Raw genomic sequence first — 23859 nt, 5'->3', positions numbered from 1 at the left:
ACATTGCCCTCTGCTCATGGCTGGGTACGTGGTTGTGTGAAGAAAATCAGTTGCCCTATAACTATTGTCTTTTTCAGTTTGTAAATCAGTGTTATATTACTTTAATGAAAAAAATTGGGAAGCATTCTTTATGATCTAAAATAGTAAATGTAGTACAGAAAAGACAGAGTCTTACAAGGTCCTACGGTATAGCACAGGGAACTATATTCAATATCCTGTGATAAACCATAATGGAAAAGAATATGTGTGTGTGTGTGTGTGTGTATATATATATATATATATATATATGTAACTGAATCACTTTGCTGTACGGTAGAAATTAACACAACATTGTAAATCAACTATACTTTGATAAAATAAATTTAAAAAATAAAAAGAACCAGCACATTGGTTTAGGTGCATAAATGTGAGTAAAAGAGTAATTTACTTTGTAGATTTAAGTGGGCTTTGCAGGTGGCATCAACTATCTATTATAGACACTGAACTAGAACCAGCAGACTGTACCATTACGATATGTGCACACATGAAAAAAAAGCAAACAAGGTTTGCCATGTGAGCAATGAGAGAAGTTCCCCACTTCTAGTAGGTGGGGTAAAATTGCTGTATCCTACACTTAGGACTAGTCAACCAACCAGTATTCTGTCTCAGCTCCCTCCAGTAGTTTAGGTGGCAGGTAGCAGGTGGGTTAGGAATGGAGGTGAAGGACTCCATAGCACATCCAGGACTGCCTAGCCCGAGAGGTGCAGAGCAGATGCTCATCCAGGGCAGAGAAGTAATCCCAAGAGAGAAAACGTTAAAGAACTTGGCCTGCGGTTGACTTAATTAATACACCACTTCAAGTGTGGGGAAGGTCCTTATACAGACGTCCCGGCTGGTGATAATCTGGCCTCAAGGAAAACTTAAGGAGTAGGTGGCTAACATTGCAGACCACTTTGTGATTAGAACAGGGGGACATTTGATGGCATGGGGTTTTTAGCAAGAAGTCCTGCAGTAAAGGATAGAGTGCTTCAGCCAGGGGCTTAGTGAATAAAATGTTGACTCCAGATGGCCATGAACGATGGCACCTAACTTCTGTGGCCCTGTTCCCTCATCTCTAAAACAACTTGTTGAGTTTCAGATTTGGCCATTTTCAAGTATATGGGATAGATTAGGTATGACCTCTCTTGAAAGTTTTCCCTGCAAGATATCTGGTAGGATATGTCTTCCCATGTGACAAAATGCCATTAAGAGTCATAACTGCTGCTGCGCAACTTTTGTCTTTTAGTAGAAACTCCTATTCCTTGAACGATGTGTATTGGTACATCTTTCTTTGCTTTTTTTCTCTTTCAAATAAAATGTTTAATGTTTGACTTGCTTATCCATATGTGTTCTGGGAATCAGTTTCCGCCCAGTACATCCTGCTGGTTTATTTCATAGCACACTTTTAAGGAGTGAGGATGCAAATAGCTTCACAGGTAACTTGACCTTGAAAAACTGTGGAGACTGACAGAGGGAACTCATCTTTGAGCAGCTGTTCTCAGTGCAACATTCGAATCTGTAGAAACATAGCTAGGCTCATTGGATGAACATTTAGAATCCTAGTAAATTGCTCAGAGATTCCTAAAGTCCATTTTAGAGGATCGGACCATGCGACGGTGGTTTTTGATACCGTTATTTTAATTTGTGTACTCTGTCCAAAGTTACATTTTAAAAAGTGTTTGTGCTTTTTGTAAAGTGATTCATTTTAAGCACGCTAAAGGTCATTCGAGTGTTGTTCTCCAAAAATAATAATGTCTACCTAACATTGTGAAAATTTTAATGATTTTTGCTTACTCTATGAAGTACTTTTTGTCTCTCCTGCTGTTACCTCTTTTACTTGCCTTATGTAACATCATTGCACATAGGAACCCCATGGATGAGAGTCATTTTCAGAGGGGAAAATGAAAGGCATCACCTTGTGACTTTCCAGTTTCTAATGATCCGTATATTAGTCATGTTCAAATCCCCCACTGGACTAGAACAGATACATTCCTTAAGCCTTTGAGGTTTGTGTACCATGTCTCTCCAGAATGTTAGAGCCAGAAAGGGCCTTAGAATTGGTCCACTTTATGAAATCGTTCTATTTTTTAGATGAAAAAAATAGTGTCCACAAAAGTTGAGATGACTGGTTCAAGGTCATTTGGCGAGGTGGTAGCAAAGCACAGAATAAAATCTATTCTAATCCATCTTCCACTCTGTTATCCTACCTAACAGCTGAAATTGAAGACACCATGCTTTTCTCCTGCAAAGTTTTTAGCTAAAAAAATAGGAAAAGAATCTGGTTTCTCTTCCCACTTCATCTTGGCTCCAGATCCTGCACCTAAGTTCTTAAATCAGAGGATAATAGAGTAGACATGATTATGGATGTATTCAGAGAGCAGCAAGAGCAAAACAACTAAAAACAATAATCTTTGCAGAATCCAGGAAGGAAACACAAGACCACCCACATGGTCCTGTGTCCAGTGACACCCAGAAGGAGACCAACAACATGACCCAGAAAGGAGGCAAATTAAAGCACACAGAAGGGAATGAAGCTGGAGCACCTGCATCGTCAATAACCAGTGTTTGTTTGAACAACTGTAGCACTGAGAGAAGAAAAAAAAAGAAAATTCCACTATTGTAGTTGACTCAAAGAGAGACATGCTACAGTTTCTTTGATGTTCTATCAGAGGGGATCTGCGACAAGCAGCCGGGCTTGAAAATACAGAGCTCTTCTGTTGGGAGGTCAGCATTAAGACTAAAAGATATCAGGAAACATCAGTAGGATGGACCCAGGGATTTCTACATGTGTGACTTGGACGCAAGACTGTTTTTTCAGCTGTTAGAGCTACGTAGCATCCGTCTCAGTAGCATGCCCTGAGGTGACCAACACAGTGGCAGGAAATGGACCGTGGTCTCCTTGATCTAACCGGAGAGACATGGAAGCTCCCCACTAATGATACTGACTGCCAGCAACATCAAACCTCAGTGCCAGTGGGTGAAACAGCAGTGAGAACAGCAAGAGTCCGGCTGAGGGAAAGACCCCTAGGGGTGGAGGTGGAGGAAGACTTAGAGAGGAGGTCCTGACTCTCTCCCCTTTGCTGACCACCTCCTCTTGGGCCTGTGGGTCTTAACCTTGATGGTTCATTTGGGGCCATCGTAGCGTCATCCATTATTGCCCTCCTGTGCTCCTACTCAGGACTGATACGAAAGTTGGAAACATGAGCTCCAGCTCCTGTGCCACCTCCTCGTGTTCCCAACACTGGCCAAGGCTGCATGGGAAGCTCTTCACCAACTCAGCCTTAACACAATATGGGGGCTTCCCTGGTGGCGCAGTGGTTGAGAGTCTGCCTGCCGATGTAGGGGACGCAGGTTCGTGCCCCGGTCCGGGAGGATCCCACATGCCGTGGAGCGGCTGGGCCCGTGAGCCATGGCCACTGAGCCTGCGCGTCCGGAGCCTGTGCTCCGCAACGGGAGAGGCCACAACAGCGAGAGGCCCGCGTACCACAAAAAAATAAAAATAAATAAATAAACACTATATGGTGGTGATGGTATCATGGTCCTGCTAATAACACTTTTCAAGCCCCGTGTCTTCCTCACAGGGCCCTTAGCGCTCTTCATCCCCATTTCTCCAAATCTTCATCGTCCCTTTCCCCGACAACGCCTCTGGAACAGTCTCCTTTCTCCCGAAATTATTAGCTCATTCATGTGCTTGGGTGACTCCTGCAGCCAAGGGGGTTTCTATTCACCAGTTCCCTTTCCTTGTATCTTTGAATGATGCAGCTTCTGGATAATTGACGATCTGTGCTCATCTATGTAACATCAATGAATCTCTTCACTCTTCTAATACACATTTAACTGGGACTTAAATATCCCCGTGAGCTACCCACAATATAAGAAAAATAAAAAGTTCTCTAAAAGCCTCTTATTTTTCCCAAGACATACTCTGTGGTTGTTATCCTTAAGTATTATTGTAAGTGTTATCTAACAGTGCACTGGTTGCTGTGAAGAAACAGAGGTGAGTTTCAGTGAGTTACTAATTAGAGAAAGAAAGAAAGAAAAAAAAATATATATATATATAATATCTAAGAAATCAGGGAAAGCACAACGGGAAAGGAGACAAAATACTAAGAGATTGTTAATTACTTTGTAAGAATGTTTGAGATGCATGGAGGGGTGTGTTTCTGAACATGTGTTTAATAAACCTGCGAACCCACCGGAAGGTGCCTGTGAGACGCTTGGAGTGTTGCTTTGATGACTTAAACCGGCAGCCAACTAGTTTCCAAATGGAAAAGGTTTCCTTTACTTAGTTTAGACAGTCGGTGTTCATTGTTCTAATCACTTTGACCAACCACCCCACAGGTCTCTGGATCCTGGTGGTTGATCTCTGGCCATTTCCAGATGGGTCACACCTTACTCTAAATGGGGTTGTCTCTGAGCATGGGTTGTAACCTACACAGTCATTTTTCCTACAGAAATGAGTAAGTTTCCAGTAAGGACAAGGCATTGGAAGTCCAGGGGATATAGTAGTGAGCAAAGCAGACGAGGTCTCTGTCCTCATGGAGTTTACAGTCCAGCGCAATGGACGCACTTACACGTGTACCTGTGTGATTGTCTAATCATAGCTACTCTGGAGGCAGAGCTCTGTGAGAGTTCAGGTGAGAGACAGAGGTTTCCTTGAAGATGGGGTGATTAAGCAATGGTATAGAGGTGGGTGGGGATTAACTGGGGGAGGGGAAGCAGCATCTGGAGGTCCATTAGCACAGAGAGGGTGACACATTTGAGGAAACCAGACGGTGATCAGGGTGACTAGAATATAGACAAGACTGGCCAGACATGGGGCCAGAGAGCCAAACAAGGTCCGGCTCAGGCAGGGTCTTGTGCTCACATGGACAATCTTGAATTTCATTCCAAGAACAATGGCAAGTCACTGGGGTGTGTTAAATGGTTGGATCTGTGGTCCAGTAACGAAGAGTAGAACAAGGCTTGACTGTTGAAAGCATGCTTGCCTCTGACTGATATGAAGCAGTTCTTGAATATCTCTCAAACTTGTGTATGTCTTTTTACAAGGGAACCTGAAGAATGTCATGTGAGGCTTTTGTCCTCTCAGCATCTGCGGGGAATCTCTGCTCTTGACTCTGCCCAGATGGGGGGAGCCCAGTTTTCCTTTGGCTCTGGATACAGAGCCCTCTTGTGCGCCGCGCATCTGCCCTCCTGTGTTTCCTTCAGAAATCCACGCCTTTGTGAGCCAGAGCTCAACCATGGAGTAATGAGGGAGGTGAACTAGGGAGCAGGGCGTGGGTCAGGTCTGTGGGAAAACCAGCGGCTAAGTTACCACGTGGAGGAGGGTAACTGGATCTTCCTCAACCTCACTCCCCAGCCCTCCTGGGACAGGTGTTCGAATCTTGGCTTATGCCAGCTAACATGAATAGCCTTTGAGTTTTGAAAATAATTAAATATCAGTTTGAAGTAGCAACCGAAAAATTGACCAAATCCATAGAGATTACTGAAATCAGCGTCTTGAGGCACACCTCAGTTTAGGGAGAGCTCAAAATTAAGAAGGATATTTGCTGTTGCTCCTGAGCCCCTGCTGCCTTTTCCAGTCCACCCTGAGGGCCGTTTTCCCTCCACTCATCCTTTCTTTTGGTGACTCTGGGCACAGCCTGCTTCCTCTCCCTCATCCTACCAGCCAACAACTCCTGTTCCCCTACCCTGTCTATCTCCTAACTACTTTCTTTTCTCTTTTTTTATGCTTATTGATTTCCTTACAGAATGGAATTGAGTAAAGGGAAGATGTATGAAGAAACTACACACACAATATTATGTCAAGAAGAACTTCCTCAGAGTCAGCTCTGTTACATGGTAGATTGAGTTCCCAAGGAAAATAATGAGGCCAATCACCTGAGTTATTTAAAAATCAGCTGGACAAAGAAACCAAGGATGTGCTGGCAGGAAGGCCCCAGTCTCAGCTATATTGGAATGAAGAAAATGATCCTAATAGGATTTTTCTCTCCTCATTTTACTTTTTCTCTAGGCTGAATCCTTTAAGTCATGCTGAAATCAGTTATATCCAAAGACAGCAAGATTCACTACTTTCCTGTGGCCAAATTCATCAGAAACTAGAACAAAAGCAGGGAAAGGAGGTATTAAAGAATCGCTTTTTCAACTATCAAGAAACTCTCTGGTCCCATGGGAGAAAATCAGTGTAGAACTCTCATTCTTGGCCTGTTCTTGATTCTGTGATCAAAGGAAAAATTCTCTGGAAACAGGAGGGTAAGTTCTGCTAACATTTCATGGTAAAAACTACTATGTTATACGTAGCTTCCTGCAGGATCTGCATATAATTTTTGTCCATCAACAAGTAAAATTTTACTCTCTGAACAGCACATTTTCCCACTACATGTTTATGGCAATTTCTCTGAAGTCCATTTATTTTTTTATACAGCCTTGCAGAGCATTGCAGAAGCCTTTTCAAACTCAAAATATATGAAATATAGTCATTACTATATTGGGGCAGATCAGTGTCCTTCCCACCTAGCACTCTAGTGTCCAAGCAAAGATGCTATGGTTTTCCATCTTGGCATCGTCAGATAAACATATCCCTTTACTTGACCCAAGACTTCAGTGAAAAATCTACCATGATTTAATAATCAGATAGTACCTCATACATAGAGCACTTGTACTTTATAAACTCTTTCACTAGTATCCACTCTTTTGATCTTCAGTTTGGGTATTATTAAGTCCAGTATACAAATGAAAGATCTGAAGCTCAAAAAGGGGGAAATAATCTGCTCATTGAATGACACAGAGATAGCAAGGGCAGGCTGGAACACAATCCCCGATCTGTCTCCAAAGCCCTAGATTCTTCCCATTCTACCACCTTGCCCTTCTCAGGGGGTTGGGGCAGCCTCACCCTAGAAACATGCAGGTGATAAGTTTTAGATGCTGAATGCAACCTCTATATATGTCAGACCAAAAACCTACACCCTCAAATAGGACATAATAAACATGCTGTTTTAATCAGTGACCCAGATGAAAGTAGCTGCTTATCTACTTTGAAGCATTTTTCATTCATGGGGAAACAAGGATGCAAATTAATTTGAACTTTGTGTCTTTGGGTTGAAGGAATTCACCTGATCCCTGAAAATGAGATTCATTCTGCCTGTTCTCTTTGCAGACCCTCTTTTCCTGGCCTCCTTACACCCCCAGGGTACCTAGGGGTCTTCCCCTGGGCATTGAGAAAGCAGTGTGTTGGAGTAACAATAACTTACTGCTGATTAGGTTTAATTGGAAGATCAAGCAAGGTAAACCCACACAATGCCTTGAGCAGGAACTTTCTGTCTTCTGCAGCTGACTGGTTCTCTGCCATTTCCAAGGATCATCAAAAACTGCAAAAACTTGACCTTAAGGATGGCAAAGAGTAAAGGAGGAAAACTTGTGAACATGGAATTAATGCCCTACTGAAGGCAGACCACAAAAAAGATTTTAACAAGACTCACCACTACCCCTGAAGGTAGGCAGGACCTGACATCTGCTTCTAATTAATAGAATATGGCAAAGGTGGTGGGACGCTGTTCCCATCTGGCTAAGCTGGTGAAGTAAGCATCCGTGTTCACAGAGCTCATCTGTTTGGCTTAAGGTGATTGGGGTGGGCATTGGTTTTTGTTTTCTGTTACTTGCAACAGGAACTGTACTAACTGGTATTACACCACTGGCAAACTCAGAAGTCTAGTTTCCCACGTTGATCTCCACAGCAACATAGATCAATCAGAGTTACAGATTTTTTTAGGGCTGAAAAGAACCCATTGAATTTCTAGTCCAGCACACTTTTCTTTATGAATTAAGATCCACAGTGTTTTGGAAAAGGGTGACAAACTATATACCGATCAAATTTCTTGACTTGAAGTCAAATGATTTTTTTTCGACTACTCCACACTACTTCAATAATACATTAAGAATCTTTTAGACTGATTTTTGATAACCAACTATGTACTCAGCTTTCTGCTCCCCCTTAAAGAAAGACTGAACATTGAGAAGTACTGCCCTTTGGAAAAACTGAAGAAAGGCATAAGAATGTCAGTGCAAACAACAGTAAAAATTCTGTGCCCCCTCCAAACATTCTAAGATGATATAAGATTTTGTAGGATTTATATTTATCCACATATAATTTTCGAAATAGCCTATTTTTTTCCAATTTTTTATTGTGGTAAAATACACATAACAGTATTCATAATAAAAGTAGTGAGTGGAAATATAGTTGAACTATACTTGTTAAGGACCTTTTTACTGTGTACCTTCAATTACTCCTTCCTGTCCTTTGTGCTATCATTGTCATGTATTTTAATCTTATGTATGCTATAAACACACAAAACATTGTTACTATTTTTGCTTTAAACAAGCATGTGTCATTTAGAGCAGTTAAACATAAGTACATGTTTTATTTTTAAAAAACTGAATAGTTTTTTATCCCCTATCTCCTATTTCTCTTCTTCCTTCCTTTTTCTCAGCCACCATTACCACCATATCATTTATTGCAGAATGTATTTTACTTAGTCACAGGTCAAATTGATCACAGGTCAGATTTAATTGACAGGTTCTTAAAATTTAATTGACAGTTATTTTTTTTAATTTATTTTAACATATTTATTTATTTTTGGCTGCGTTCGGTCTTCGTTGCTATCTTCGTTGCTATGCGCAGGCTTTCTCTAGTTGCAGCGAGTACGGGCCACTCTTCATTGTGGTGCGCAGGCTTCTCATTGCGGTGGCTTCTCTTGTTGTGGAGCCCGGGCTCTAGGTGCGCGAGCTTCAGCAGTTGTGGCACGTGGGCTCAGTAGTTGGCTCATGGGCTCCAGAACACAGGCTCAGTAGTTGTGGCACACGGGCCTAGCTGCTCCACAGCACGTGGGATCCTCCCAGACCAGGGCTTGAACCCGTGTCCCCTACCTTGGTGCGCCACCAGGGAAGTCCCGACAGAGTTATTTTTAATGGGATTCTGGATATAGGTGGAGGTAAGAAACTCCTTATCTTAACCATAATTTTCAATTCCTTTATTTATCATAGTAAATAATTTCTGAATTATAGCCATTAATAAAATTAACTTCTCTATCTACAAAATGTAATATTATCTAGAAGTTGTAAACTTATCTTTGGTCATTTTTTAAATACACAGTTCTACGTGGTGACGGAGCCAGAGTTAATAATTTGGACCTCTCGTTTTACTTGCTTTCAGTGGGAAAAAAATTACGTTGATACCAAAAATTATGTTGATAGCTTTTTAGAAAGGAACCAGCTGAAAGCAGTGGATCAGGAACAATCTCTAAATATGGATTAGTTTTACATTTGATTCAAGATGGATTTGGGAACCTGTTTCAATCTGGTTTAATTGTAGGATGTACATTCAAATGTAATGAAGGGGATTTTGCTCCTGGCCATAGAATAGCTATAACATCCTATCTTTTGTTCTATAGCCAACTTGACCTAATGGATATCTATAGAACATTCTACCCCAAACTGCTGAATGCACATTGTTTTCAATTTCACATCTAACACTCGCCATAACAGACCAGATGCTAAGCAATGAAACAAGAATCAATACGTTTTTAAAAACTGAAATCAAAGAAAGTATGTTCTCTGACCAAAATACAACTAAATTAGATATTAATAACAAAATGATGTCTTAAAGATCTCCAAACATTTAAAAATTAACATATTTCTAAATAGCCTATGTGTCAAAGAAGAAATCACAAAAGAAATGAGAAAAAATGTTGAATTCATGAAAATTAAAACAGCATATCAAAATACATATGATGCAATTAAAGAAGTGTCTGCAGTATATCCATGTACAGCACAGGGAATATAGCCAATATTTTATAATAACTATAAATGGAATACAACCTTTAAAAATTGTGAATCACTATGTTGTATACCTGAAACTTATATAATATTGTATCTCAACTATACCTCAATTTAAATAATAAAATAAAAAGAAGTGTCTGTAGGAAAAGTAACTTTGCTTACATTTAAAAAAAATGATAAACATACAAAAATCAGTGTACGACAAAGATATTATAAGAAAAGACAACTACAGGCTGACATCCCTTGTGAACATGGATGTTTTAGAATTATTTTTTAAAAATTAAGAAAGTGAATCCAGCAATATATTTAAAAAGCCAAAAAATTATGACCAAGTGGGAGGTGTCACAGGAATGCAAGTTTGGGTTAACATTTAAAAATCAATCAATAGGGCTTCCCTGGTGGCGCAGTGATTGAGAGTCCGCCTGCCGATGCAGGGGGCACGGCTTCGTGCCCCGGTACGGGAAGATCCCACATGCCGCGGAACGGCTGGGCCCGTGAGCCATGGCCGCTGAGCCTGCGTGTCCGGAGCCTGTGCTCCGCAATGGGAGAGGCCACAACAGTGAGAGGCCCGCGTACCCCGCATACCGCAAAAAAAAAAAAAAAAAAAAAGGAAATTGCATATGTACAGAATGGCCCAATGTCTGTGCATATGATGTGTATGTGTGCATAAATATTCTTTTATCCATGCACACATACTTTTTCTATATATTAATGAATGCTAAATACAAAGAAAGAAATTGGCAAAAATACATAGCAAATAGTGGTTATACCTATGGGGTATGACTTGGGTTCCTAAAGCAGCAGACCCAAAGACAAGGATTTGCATGTAAGTGGTTTAATGGGAGACGGCTCCAGGAAACACTGGTGGGAGAAAGGGAAAGTCAGACGCAGAAGGGAAGGAAGAAAATAAAGGGTGTGTTATTGAACAAGTTCCCACAGTGGGCAAGGAGGGCTCAGTCCCACTGAGAAACCCCAGGAGGCAGTGTAGACCACGCCTCGGACATCCCAGCCAAGGGAAGAGGAGTCCGTTTTCCCATGCCCAACCATCATGGTCTGAGGCCTCAGGGGCTTTAGCTCTGCCGGCCCTTCAGGCTGCCCCTCGTGCGCAAGTCCAGAGAAAGCCAGATAGGGAGTAGCAGGCACCTGCCAAAGACCACTGTCTATAAGTAGTGAGACAATGAGACGCCTGCACTGTCCACTGTAGGGTAGACCACAGTAGACTGCCACTTTCGACATGATTTTTTGTTGTTGTTGTTGTTTTTTAATATCAATGACGTATTTTAAAATCTGGAAAGAAAAACTTAGAATACTCAACAAAATATTAGGTTTTCTAGAGAAAAGACTTAAGAGGCTTGAAAGTAAGTCAGAAAATATGCAGGGAGGCCAGGGAATCTCTCCTCAAAGGGGTCCTTCCACCTAGAAAACGTGCCCTGGACGTGAGCCCACCCCACACACAGGGTGGATGGTGCCGGAAGAAGAGAGACGGCGGAGATGAAGCACGTTCTGACATTTTATTCACTGGTCATAAATACAGTCTCGTGCGCATGAAGGGGATCATGAACAAGGGACTAGCACCTGGAACGTGACTGTCGCAGAGCACTCACTGCTTCACCATCACTGGCCAGAGGACTCCCTGCAGCTGCTCGGGGCATCCCCCGGATCAGGCTTTTGGCTTTGTGGCGATCCTCCTTCTGGGACAGCAATTTATTCTTGGCTCATTCTCAACAATTTTAAAAAAATTCATAAAAGATAGAGTGTTTGCAAGAAAATATCAAAGAGGATAAGAAGATTTTCAGTTCTTCTCAGAGTCTAAAAGTAAAACGGGAAGGTAAGGAAGAAGGAGAGAAAGGGAAAAGATGTCAGGGGTGGGCCAGGCTTCTTCCTTTCCCCAGAGCGTTTAAAAAAACAAAAACAAACAGGTATTAATGCTGTTTGGAGATGGGCTGTGTCTCTCTGATGAGCCACTCGAGGGCTTCCTGGCGGCCCTGTTTTTGCAGTTCCTTCCCGATCACGTCCCTGCAGGTCAGGTGGTAGTTGTTGAGCCAGTCGCACTGCAAGAGGGAAGGAATACAGATGTGGTCTCACCATCACACCTTCACCAAAGGCTGCGCAGCGAGCAGTGAGGCACCATGTGCTGAGATCACAGGACGAGTAAAGGAGCACAAAACCCTTTCTCCCTGCTCATGGACAAGCGACCTCCTTGTGTTCTACCTCCCTGGAAACAGATGGGACGAGGCCACATGGCCGGTGGTGAAAATGCTCCTGGAACCACCTGCATGTGGACTGGAGTGACGGTGAGGGAACCACGAATGCCTGACGGTAAGCCGTGGCTCTGGATGCAGAGTAACCTGTAACCGGGTGTCCCCCTCGACAACACCCCTGGAAGCCATGACGAGAGAGTGGGGGCAGGGGTCTCACAGCTCCTGCACCCACCCTGGTTGCCTCAGCTGCTGTGAAGACACACCTGAGGCTGTCCTGCCAACACGCTGAGTTTCCTATCCCGTGTCCGCCTACAAAGCTGAATAAACTAGGATCAGTCAAGCCGGTGAGGGTCTTGTGAGTGTGGCCGTCTGGATGCGCCCAAAGCCTTTGGAGGTCAAGGCCTGCGCTGCTGCAGGGTGAGGCTGGGAGTAAGCTTGACCTTCAGAGCCTCAAATGAATGGAGCCACCACACCAGGAGATAGAAAAGAGGTAAAGTATGGAACCTGACCGGACTTGGGGTGTGTGTGTGTGTGTGTGTGTGTGTGTCTGTCTGTTGGGACGGGGCGGGGGGTACTGATGCGCTGAACCTGATGACAAGGGTTCTGCCAATCTCCTCTGGGTGAGGAGTGAGGGAGGATGAGGGCTGGAGGGAAGCCCGCTCTGCCAAGACAACGACAACCCATGCTCCCCACTGCCCCGAAGGGGGCCTGACCACATCACATCAGACAGACGGGTTGGTGTCGCCGATGACTTTGACCCAACTGGTGCTCCTAGGCCCACGGATAAGAGGTGGGGAAGAGGGGTCGGATATCAAACACAAGCAAACGGCTGCATATCAGCAGCAAGGCCAGGCAGGGCTGTAAGGCAGCCTGCCGTCCAAAGCAGCTCAACAGTACAGACAGGAGCAAGCCTGGGGCCACAGAGACACTCCCAAGACCCTTTTGGTTGGGGCAAGCTGGGGCACCCGCCACCGCAGGGGGCTGGAGCAACGTCACAAAAGCCTTGGCAGCCTACAGCACACACATTCATGTCCAACCAAAGTCCTCTGCTGCCACCTGGTGACAAATCGATGGGAATGCAGCACTAACCCCAAAACTCCCTAAAGTTTCTACTAAGACTGGGAGACGGTAAAGGGCAGTGACTGGTACTTTAAAAGCCCAATGGACAGCATCTTGCTGTGGGGTATTACGGTGCCTTAAGACAGAATGAAGCCCCAGATTTACTGAGTGGTATATGGGAAATGAACACTTTTGCTAAAAGAGGTAATAAATACACTCTGCTTGGAATATTAAATACTGTCCTCTACTTGTAATTTGTGGAAACTTGCTAATGATTCCAAGGTAAGAAGATATTATCTGTCCTATAAAAACTAACTGGCTAAAAGAATAGTTCAGTGATTGGGGCATGTAAGGTACAGTAATGAACACTGGACCAGGCAGACAGCACTGGTCTCTGTCCAATGTCACGGGGGAGTCACAGGTTAAAAAGACTCTCCCCCAAGGAAAAATGGCCTCGCTTAACCTTCCTCAGGCACTATTTCCCTGGATAAAGTGGAAGGTCACGCGGGAGAAATGTGTCCTGACTGGTACACTTCACACGGACAGCAAGGCCTATGTGACCTGGAATCACTTGGCAGATGCCACAGCCCTGGGCTTCCAAGAGGGTAAAGTGACTTCTTAGTAGAGGGTCCCTTGCTAAGACCCTGGAAGCTGTGCTCGAGGGCCACAAGAAGAGACTGGCTCCTTGGGCAGAGGGCTGTAAGCAGGGTGGCTGCCGTGCTCACTTCTGTGCTGTCATGCCCTCTCACCTAAGCCAGCCCTGTGGGACCGGAGAAGAGGCCCAGGGCCGCAGGAGAGACTCTTCCCGCTGAAAAGACACACCTGACACTGTGCTGCTGACAGGCTGCTGCCTGTTGTGTATCCATCTACAGCCTGAATAAACCAGCATCAGCAGGGCTCGTTTGGGTGCTGTGAGCGGGAACGTTTGGCTGAATCGAGGCACTGGCGGTCAAGATGAGGTGCCCAAGCACAGAGGCAATCGAAGCAGCAAGTGGATGACCTTCCTCTGTCACCCATCTGTGAGCTGTATGGGGCAGAGGGGAGCGTCTGGCTGGGAGGAGCCCGTTCCACGGCCCTGCAGAAGGGAGCTCCTCAGCCCTCAGAGGCGCTTTCCTCTAGTGCCAAGCACAGGGCCCACGCAGGCTCCATTGAGGGTACGTTTCTGCCTCAGAAGCCCCTGGGGTGAGGCCAGTGGCTGCCTCTGGTAACAAGAACTTCTCATCCCTCGAGTGCTGCACCACGCGCCTGCCTTTGCCTTCTGCTGCACTGCTGCCTGCCTGCCTTGCTCTGGAATTCCTGTCCTTCTGGCTTCTGGCTTCCTGGCTTCCTGGCTTGGGCCTGACCACTTCACAGCAGACAGACAGGGTGGTGTTGTTTCCACCCTGTTTTGACCCTTGTCCCTGCTCTGACCCTGATCACCTGCCCCATCCCTCAAGCCTTACTCCAGGTTCCTGGGCCTGCCGCCTCACCTGGCCTCATGAGCCTGGGGACCCGTGCTGGGATTTGCAGGGCTTCCAAGACCTGTCACCCTCTGAGCCTGACAGGTGAGCGCTGCTGTGCGTCTGCTCTGTGACGGGTTTCAGAGCCCAGAGCAACAACCTCTCTCCCTGCCTGTGACAAAACTCGGCGTATGGTAATAGCGTTTGCTTCTCAGTTCCTTAGTTTCACGCAACACAAGAAAACAATCTGGCGTGTGCAATGGCCCCACCCACCCACAAAAATGCAGGGAAGACACATGCCCATGTTTGCTAAACACGCCTCAGGGCAGCTATGGCTCTGGCCCTCCTGGAAAACAACAGCACACTATTCATTCCCACCTGTGAAGCCCTACCATCCCCAACAGTGAGGAGAGCAGGGCTGTATCTACCTTGAGACCCAAAAATACAGGAAAAGCACCTCCAGTCCTCAGGAGACCTAGGATTTTCCAACTCAGCTGGCCTAGGCTCTAACTTAAAAGTGACAGCGGAGGAGAGCACGTAGGGCAGCTCTCCACCCCACACGCTTCTGCCCTCCCCCAAGGCTTCCTTGTTACCTCTTTGTCTGTAAGAGAATCCACATCTATCATTTTGGTCTGTATCGGAACCAAAGTTAGAGGGTCAAAGGTCAGGCTTCCCCGGTTACTGAAGTTATACTGTGGGAGAAGGAAGAAAACAGAAGCTTTTACTCCTCTTTACCACAATGACCCGCCACGAGGTCACTCCCACCCGACAGGACCGTCCCTCAGAGCCAGGTGTAACTAGGAATCGAGACGTGGTTAGCTGGTCACCATTTTTAACAGACACGGGAGACACGATGAACACAGCGGATGCCACTTTCCAAGAGCTGCTCCACTGTGCAAACCACAGCCTGTGCCACCAGGAAGAGCCAAAGAGTGCTGAGGGGCTCCCAGCAGCAGGTCCACAAGGCTCCTGCCTGCTATGATGGAGCAGAGGCACAGAGGGTGTCTGGAAGCAGGGGGAGCTCTGGTTTTGGTTCTCGAGCCTCTGCTAAGGCATAAGTTCCCCAGCAGATCCCTTTTTTTTTGACATCAACCGTGCAGCCTGCCTTGACCCAGCCAGGCCCATCAGGTGACAGGTAACAGGTCTGTCCGGTGCACGTGGCATGGAATGGCCAGGGTACACAGGGCACGCTGGGTCTCTGTTCCTGGCGGGGCCTGTGGGAGTGAGGGGAGAGGCCACTCTCAAGAAGAGTGACATGAGTGTGCAAGCAGAGAGCAGACTCCTGCAGTCAGCTTCCCTGAAGACTGAGGAAGCCACCTCCCTCCAACGGTTCCACTTCCAAAATCACCCATGGAGGAGAAGCAAACACGTCTTCTAGGTCAAGCCCAGCACCTAAAGCCTGTGACCTCTTGGTAACGTGATGGGGAGAGGGTGACACACCTGTCTTCCAGAGGGCACCACACCTGTGGGGCCCGACCCAGGGGGTAACTCGGGCCTCCTCAGCTTTACCTGATAAAAATCATCTGGGGCATTTGTTGAAAATAGTTCCCGGGCCCCAGCCCTGGAGATTCTGCTTCAGTGTCTGGAAGGGGCCTTTAAGCGAGCACCCCTCCCCCACAGCAGAGGCGGCTTGACGACAAGAAGCTGCCTCCAGTAAGCTCGGAGCCCCAACTAACAGCAGCAGGGGGCTGCCTGGGGCTCCACGAGGTCCAGTTCAGGGTCCCAGTTCACTAAGGATTTTCCTTCTGGCTCTGCAGAGGAGAATGAATTCCAGGAGAGGCACCACTATCAGGGGAAGGAGGCTCCATTCTGGCCCCAGAATGACATGCTCTTGGTTCCAAGGACAAAAGTCCTCATCCTCCCCCATTAAGGAATAAGGGAATTTAAAAAACAAAATCCTAATTACTCACCTTGGTCTTCACAGGCACCACCAGGACAACATTCTCAATGCGAATTCCGAAAGCCCCGTCTTCATAATACCCTGGCTCTAAAACAAACCAAACCCCAAAATGAGAAACAGCCCACCATGAAGATAAGCACAGAGAAGCCTGCACTCCTGGGAGGACAGCGCTTCCCAAGAAACAGATGAAGGGCCACTCAATCTGGGTGTAAGAGCCCAGAGAGCCTCCTCCCGCAGGGCACTTTTAATAGGCACTTGAGGTCCAGACAGAGAAAGGCTCAGAAGTTCCTGAGAACTGGCTGCAGGGTAGGGAGTACAATAACAGAGGATCCGCCAAATAAATGATGGGGCATATCCATAAGACACAATGATGCAGGCAGTAAAATACATTCACAAAGATGTGGTAACGACATGGGAAAAGACATGAAGCTATCGTAGCAAATTATTAAGCCATGTTTCCCCAGGGTGTCTGGATTACAAATGATTATCATTTTCTTCTTTATACTGTTCCATAGTCTCACTTCTTCTACAATGAATATTTATCACTTTTATAATCAAAAAAGGTTGTTGTTTGTTGTTGTTTAATTCAGGAGGGGGAAATTATTTCCAATTTACTTTATAATAATGAAAATATAAGAAACAACAAAGAGCTTTCAGAAAGGCCAGAGGACCCATGCACACCCTCTAGGTAAGGGACACCTACCATCAGTGACAATCATGCCGGCCTCCAAGGGCTCATCAGAGAATGTTTTATAACTGATGCCACAAGGACCCTCGTGAACATTCAGAAAAGACCCAACACCGTGTCCCGTCCCGTGCAGGTAATCCAGGCCAGAATCCCATAAAGCTGAGCGGGCAAAGGAGTCAAGAAGGTGGCCTGAAAGACACAGTAGGAAGCACTCGGTGATTCTGTACAGTACTTTTCAACTTGCAAAGCACTTTGGAGATTACATTTGTTATGTTTGGCTGCAGAAGGTGAAACAGAAACCAGCGGGTAAAAGTTAACTGGAGGATTCAGGTTTCAGCCCAACACAAAGAAGAACTTTCTCACAGTCAGAGCTCCTGAGGAGGGCAGCTCCCCCACCAGTCAGAGCTCAGTCTGAAGCTGGAGGATGCTGGTGAGGAATGGTCGCCTGTAGCAGGTAAGGGCTGCAGTAGATGACATGGACGTTCCCTTCCCAGCGCTGGGACCCTACAGTTTCAGAATTACAAGATGAGATTCTAACCAGACTGCAAGCGTGGGGAAAGTGGTGCCCAGGGAGATGAGTGCCGGCCCAGCCTAAGCAGACTCAAGGCCCAGGTCTTGTCAACTCCCCGTGCAATGGCCCACCCACCCATCCTCATGCAAAAAGGGATATGTCTCAAGTCAGGTTCTCAGTAAAGTAAATCCCAATGAGGGTCCTGAAAGGAGGCACTGGCCCAGCACTGAAGGGCAGACAGGAGGCTGCGCCAACTTCCACTGGGGCCCTGAGGCCGTCATGCCCTGCTGCCCTCTCCTGGGAGCCACCCACATGGGTCACCCGACACCATAATAGGTCAGGAGGGAGGCTCACACCTGACCCTGGGCCCAGTCCGAAGCCTGGCTCCCTGGAGGTCCTCTCAGCTCAGTCCATGCAGCACCCCCATTTGCCCAGGATGGGCCTGAAGTAGGCTGGGGGCTGGTACGGCAAGGGAAGGACATGTTCTTCCACCCAAACTTAGACACGTCTGATGCCTGCCATATGATTGAAGGAATCACCTACCTTTGGTTCCAGTCGGGAAAACAGCTGCACTCACAGCTATGTGGCCCTTGAGGACACATGTGAAGCACTCCTGCCAAAGAAAACCCAGAGGGCATGTTCAGGACTGGCAAAGACGTTTTAATCCTGTCGTTTTCGGGTAGCTCTGAAAACCTTGCCTCTGAAGGTTTTGTAGCAATACCACAGAGAAAATCAGAGGAAAAAGGAAAAAAATCTGGTGGTGGAGAAAAACCTTGGCCTTGGTACCAATTTTCCAGAAAATCTTGAAATTGCATTTAATAAAAGAGAACTGACTGAGAGATGACCCCACAAGTCTTTCCCTTGTAATGAACATTCTGCCATACTCTCGGCCATCTGAGCCTCAGAAAGACTGGGGAAAAGTACTAAAAAGTACTGATGACACTAGCTAACGCTTACTGAGCTACTCCTCTGCCAGGCATGATGCGCACAGCACTGTGCGTTTAATCCCACACTTCTTACTGGAGGCACTCTTGCCATCCCCACTTCATAGATGAATGCCAGGTCACGCAGTTCATAAGTGGCAGCATGTGGCCTTGGAGCCAGGCAGCCCTGCTTCAGCCTCTGTGCACCTCACCACCATCTATACTCAGGGTTTAGTCCCTACTGCCTGGACAAGAAAAGTGCTGTTTGGAAGGGTAGTGGCTTGCCAGTAAGGTGCAGAGTCAGGACTAAACCCCACACTGTTCAATCTGGTCTGGATTGAACACAGTACAAGAAGAGTCACACCAAAGGTAGGTATCTGGAGCCAAGGTCACACCCTTCTTCATCTGCTGGTGCCTGCAAATGAATGACACAAGGGACCAACTCTGGGAAATGTGCCCTGCTCTACCCAATAAAGCCCTCTTCCCTGGACAAGCTTCCTGAAGGAGCTCCCTGGAAAAAGAGATATACTCAGAGATTCAACCAGTATTTGCCAAGCAGTGACTATCATCCAAGAATCTGCTGGGCTCACAGAACCTTCACAGCCAGGCTTGGAGGTGAGTACTCTTCTCACCGCTTTTATGGATGGTCTAAGTGTTGAGTTCAAGGTCATGGAGTCTGTAAACAGCAGAGAAGATCTGAAGCCCGGTCTCCAGACTCATGGTACACATCTCTCTACCTTACAGCTGTTTCCTCTTTTCCATGCCAGACAGACCAGAAACTGAGCAGTGCATGTCATTTCAGAGTGTTCCTAGCGAGTTGAGCCTACAAATAGGAATGCTGAACTTGAAAAAAGAACGGGGGTAGCTTTCAGAATGAAATCTAGCCACTGTTCGTAAAAAGGCATATTTTCACTACCCCACTCCCTTCCCCAAAGAAACTTCCTGACTGAAGAGAAGGCCAAAGCTATTAAAACTTGAATCTGAGCCACTCTGACCTTAGCAGACAGAATGCTTTTAAAATCTCTCCAATAATTAAATGGATGTCATAAAGCAGATAGCCTGATTCCACAGTCATGAGCTATTTTATTGCCCCACATATAATTTTTACTTATGTATACAATCCTTTTCACAAGAGAGAACTGTCAAAGAGCAGAGAGGGCCTCTCGAGTTTTCTCTTACCTTCTCATAGGCTGTAGGGGTTCCAAAATGCATGGTACGAGTCACATCTGTGGTTCCATCCCTTTCCAAAAGGAAGGACAAATTAGTTTTCACTCAGAATAAGCTTTTGCTCAAATGTGAGACAGATGAGGATGTGGAGAAATTGGAACCCTCATGCACTGCTGGTGGACATATAAAATAGGAGAGCCACTCTGGAAAGCAGTTTACAGTTCCTTAAAAGGTTAAACACGGAGTTACCCTAGGACCCAGCAATTCCACTCCTAGGTAAACCCCCAAGAGAACCGAAAACATATGTCCACACAAAAACTTATACATGAATGTTCATAGCAGCATCACTCATAATACCCAAAACGTAGAAACAACCTAAATGTCCATCAACTGATGAGTAAACAAAATGTAGTATACACATACAATGAAATATTATTCAGCAATAAAAAGGCATGAAGTACTGATACACACTATAACCTGGATGAACCTGGAAGACATTACACTAAGTGACGGAAGTCAGCCACTGAGGCCATATAATTCCATGTATATGAAATGTCCAGAATAGACAAATCCAAACAGACAGAAAGTACACTAGTGGTTCCCTGGGTAGAGAGAGTGGGAAGCGACTGCTAACAGGAATGCTGTTTCTTTTTTGAGGTGATGAAAATATTCTAAAATTGATTGTGGTGACAGTTGTACAATTCCGTGAATAAACTAAAAACCATGAATTGTACACTTCAAATGAGTACGCTGTATTATATTTCAATGAAATTGTTAAAAAAAAAAAAATGAGACAAAGTGTGAATGCAAGGATGGCCCAGTGTAGTGGGAGTGAACTCAGTCAGGCCCTGACACACACACTCTTGGTCTACAATGTGAGGACTGTTTCACGGAAGACACCATCCCTGGGATTATGAATGAAAGGGAGGTGGACAAAGTAAACAGGAACCTGTTTCTAGCAAAAGAAGGTCAAACTCTAATTCCTCCTGTCAGGATGGCAAGCGGTTTATTGGACCCTAAAAATGCCCAAATGCATCTTTTAGAACACCCTAATCCACCCCTTGACACAGAAAGAGTAACTTCCAGAATACTGCTAAAATTTAGAAGTGAACCATTAGAACACCATTACCCAAGAAATCCAAATACCCTTAGCGCTAGGCTTTTATTAACTCCAACACACACATCCCAAGGCTAGGTTGTGGCTTCCATCTACACCAGGCAAAGTCCCAACTTAAGTGGAGAAAGGAGTAGTAAAAGGCCTTGCTCGTGTGCTCTCAATGCAGACAACACCTATTCCTCTCCTCCTCGTGGGTTCCACATCAAGACCCAACCAAATCTTGGTTTCTCTGAGAAACTATTCTAGATGATGACTGTGAAAGCAGCAAGGCATGAAGAAGGAAATTCAGAAATTCAGGGACAGCCCTCGTTTCTCATTCATTCATTCAAAATTATGCCATCACTTCACAAGGCCCTGGGGCCACTAAAAGTCTGGGGAGCTGCCAGGTGATGTATGGGCTGGAGCAGAAGACTTCCCAATGGTTCTGAAAGCTTACTTTCAGTTATTTATTTAGTGTTTAACAGCTTCCAGCCAAGGACTAAACATTTCTATCAAACAGTCTTTTGTGGGAACAGGATCACAACTGGGCTATTTCAACAAGGGGTGAAAAAAAGGACAAGACGTGGAAACAATTCCATCAGTGGCTGGCGCAGAATGAGATGACCAGCTGAGCACTCTCGGCTGGAGCCTGGCTTGTCCACCTACTCATCTGCCTTGATTCAGTGGAGTCAAGCTCTACGCAGCCCCGATTCACTTACTTGTATTGAGCACCCGAGTCAATGAGGTACACCTCATCCAGAGACAAGGTCCTATTCGTCTCAGGGACCGGCCTAAGAAAGTTAATTAAAAATTAATTATTCCACAAATGTAAATGCTTCCTGAATCTGGGAGGAAGGAATACAAGAGTTCTTTGTACTGTGCGAACAATTTATGTAAGCCTTAAATTATATCACACTAAAGTTACCCAATAGGTTAATTATTTCAACTAATATTAACCTTCTACTATTCAAAGTCCTAGTCAACCTATCTCCCCAACAGATAAAGAGCTCAGGAGAAGGAAATAACATATTTCTTTGTATCTTCCTCCATTTGTGACTGGAAGAAAACAAGTGTTCATCAGATAATTGTAAAAGCTACAAAAAAATAATCATCAACAGAAGCAATAGGACCAAGCTGGGAAGTGGGAGGAGAGCAGCCGCAGTCATTTGTCTTTTTTTTTTTTTTTGCGGCGGGGGGGTGGGGGTGGGGGTGGTCCAGGCCCCTGCCTCAGCCTCCACTTCCCTCCCTCAGTCCTAATCCCACCAGGTGCCTCCCCACTTGCTTCCTAGACCACCAGACAGGCAGAAGGTCAGTGTCTCAGTCTGGGAGAAAACCTAACAGGATTTTTGCTGGGGAAAGGAATGGGCCATGATGCTCTTATGCTGGAGCTCTTTTTTCAAATGAACATCTGGTATTTTTTAAAGTGATCTGATTTCTCCATGCCTTTTTCCAGACAATATGCTGCACTGGGAAAAGCTAAAAGGGACGCGAGCATTCCAAGTCTCCGCCCTGCAGCCGAGAGAGGTTCTCAGAGAGGTTCTCCTTCATTTCCAGGCAATGAGGGTGAAAGTGGGCACTCGAGCCCAACTGGCAGAAGAGACAACCAGACACGGGCCCAGTTTCAGCACCCTCTCTGTCAACAGGCTTCCAACAGCCACAACGAAGAGACACCAAAGGAGAAGCAAAATTCTCCCCCCTTGGTCTGAAATTATTTATTGTGTTAATTATATGCAAAATTCTAGAGTAGTATCCAGCCAGGAAATTCATCACCTGCATTAAATATAAGATAAAACTAAAGTCCTTTTGCTATTTTAATGTTGGAACAGAGGCATTAATGTGAGAGAACTGTACAGTCACATATCTGTGACTGTCTCCCACACAACAGCTTCAAAATTTGTCCCAAGACTAAAAACTCTGAAAGTGATTAAAAAGGCGGGGGGCAGGAATTTGTGCCCACGTACAGCACTGCAGCACAGTGAGACAGCCAAGTGTTCCTTCACTATGCACATCACGGGTGGGGAGCAAAGGACTCGAGATGCCCGCACGGGGCAGAACCGTGTAAGCCAGGTGAAGCTGAAGCTGGAGCCCCACTTCCCACCACCTCTACAGGCAGGTCTAGCAGTTCTAAAATACATCAGCGCCCCCTTTGTCTCACAGTGCAGGGATGCATGGCTCTGTGGGTCCATGGGCTCTTGTAGGTCATGTGGTACAAACCCCCATAGGCTGGGGAGGAAAGAGAGGTTACAGATTATCTCTTCAACCGTAGCAGGGTGCTCCACAACCTAGTGATAAGCTTTTTTGGTATGGAGGTGATGGAGCTCACAGGACGTCTGGACTACTGCATCGAGAACGCTGCCACTGTCAGAAAAGAAAAACACTAAAAATTCTAACTACTAAGATTCAGGGATTATGAATACAGATACTGCATCCTCAAAGGAAAGAGGGACAACCCGTTTGACATCGCGAGAATGTCAATGCGAAACCTCTGTGCCTAAGAGTTGGCTCCCAACAGGATTTAGAGCAAAGAAGAGAAAATAAGACCTCCAAGGTCCTATTTCCCATATAAGAACAATCTCAACAGACACACGGAGGTGGGCGCCAGGGCCTCTGGTAGAATAATGTCTCTCCCCTGCTCAGGCTCCTGTGCAGAAGCAGCAGCAAAGCCGGGCAGCGTGCTCCTCCGCATGCCTTACGCGTAGTGAATGATGGCGCCGTTGGGTCCCGTACTGGAAATTGTTGGGAAGCTCAGGTCCACAAAGTCAGCCTGCTGCCTGGAACAGAAAGATACACAAGAGCAGAGTGGCTTAAAGGTTTTTACTGTGCCAAGAATCGGGGCCCTCCCGGCTTCATGTAACTTGCCAAGGAAATGAGCACAAGGTTCATGGGCCCCCACAGTGATCCTTACCTGCGGAATTCCTCAGCTTTGTCAGCAGCTGAGATCTCCGTCACGCCACCTTTGGGCACCTATAAGGAAGTTGCTTATAAACCACTGGGGTGTGATAAATTCATCCGTCTCCTACATA

The 23859-nt window shown here is 45.7% G+C and overlaps 1 protein-coding gene across 8 annotated transcripts in view; it reads right to left on the bottom strand.

Moving 5' to 3' along the window:
* Positions 1–10540: 10540 nt before the first annotated feature.
* The window catches only part of XPNPEP1 (X-prolyl aminopeptidase 1), a 55750-nt gene continuing 42431 nt past the window's right edge, over positions 10541–23859 (bottom strand). For 5 of the 8 annotated variants that reach the window (XM_060286017.2, XM_030842516.3, XM_060286020.2 and 2 more), the window contains 9 exons: positions 23742–23800; positions 23530–23607; positions 21556–21627; positions 19753–19813; positions 18194–18263; positions 17155–17328; positions 16462–16538; positions 15145–15243; positions 10546–11903 (listed from right to left, as the gene is read on the bottom strand). In XM_060286017.2, the coding sequence (XP_060142000.1) occupies positions 11775–11903; positions 15145–15243; positions 16462–16538; positions 17155–17328; positions 18194–18263; positions 19753–19813; positions 21556–21627; positions 23530–23607; positions 23742–23800 (819 nt within the window). In that variant the 3' untranslated portion in view covers positions 10546–11774. Of the gene's footprint in view, positions 11904–15144; positions 15244–16461; positions 16539–17154; positions 17329–18193; positions 18264–19752; positions 19814–21555; positions 21628–23529; positions 23608–23741; positions 23801–23859 lie in introns of all 8 variants that reach the window. The other 3 variants (XM_060286021.2, XM_060286022.2, XM_060286019.2) reach the window with 2 other exon arrangements.

This window comes from Globicephala melas, chromosome 16, assembly GCF_963455315.2.
Source record: "Globicephala melas chromosome 16, mGloMel1.2, whole genome shotgun sequence".
NCBI classification, from domain to species: Eukaryota; Metazoa; Chordata; class Mammalia; order Artiodactyla; family Delphinidae; genus Globicephala; species Globicephala melas.
This window is presented reverse-complemented; position numbering and strand designations above follow the sequence as displayed.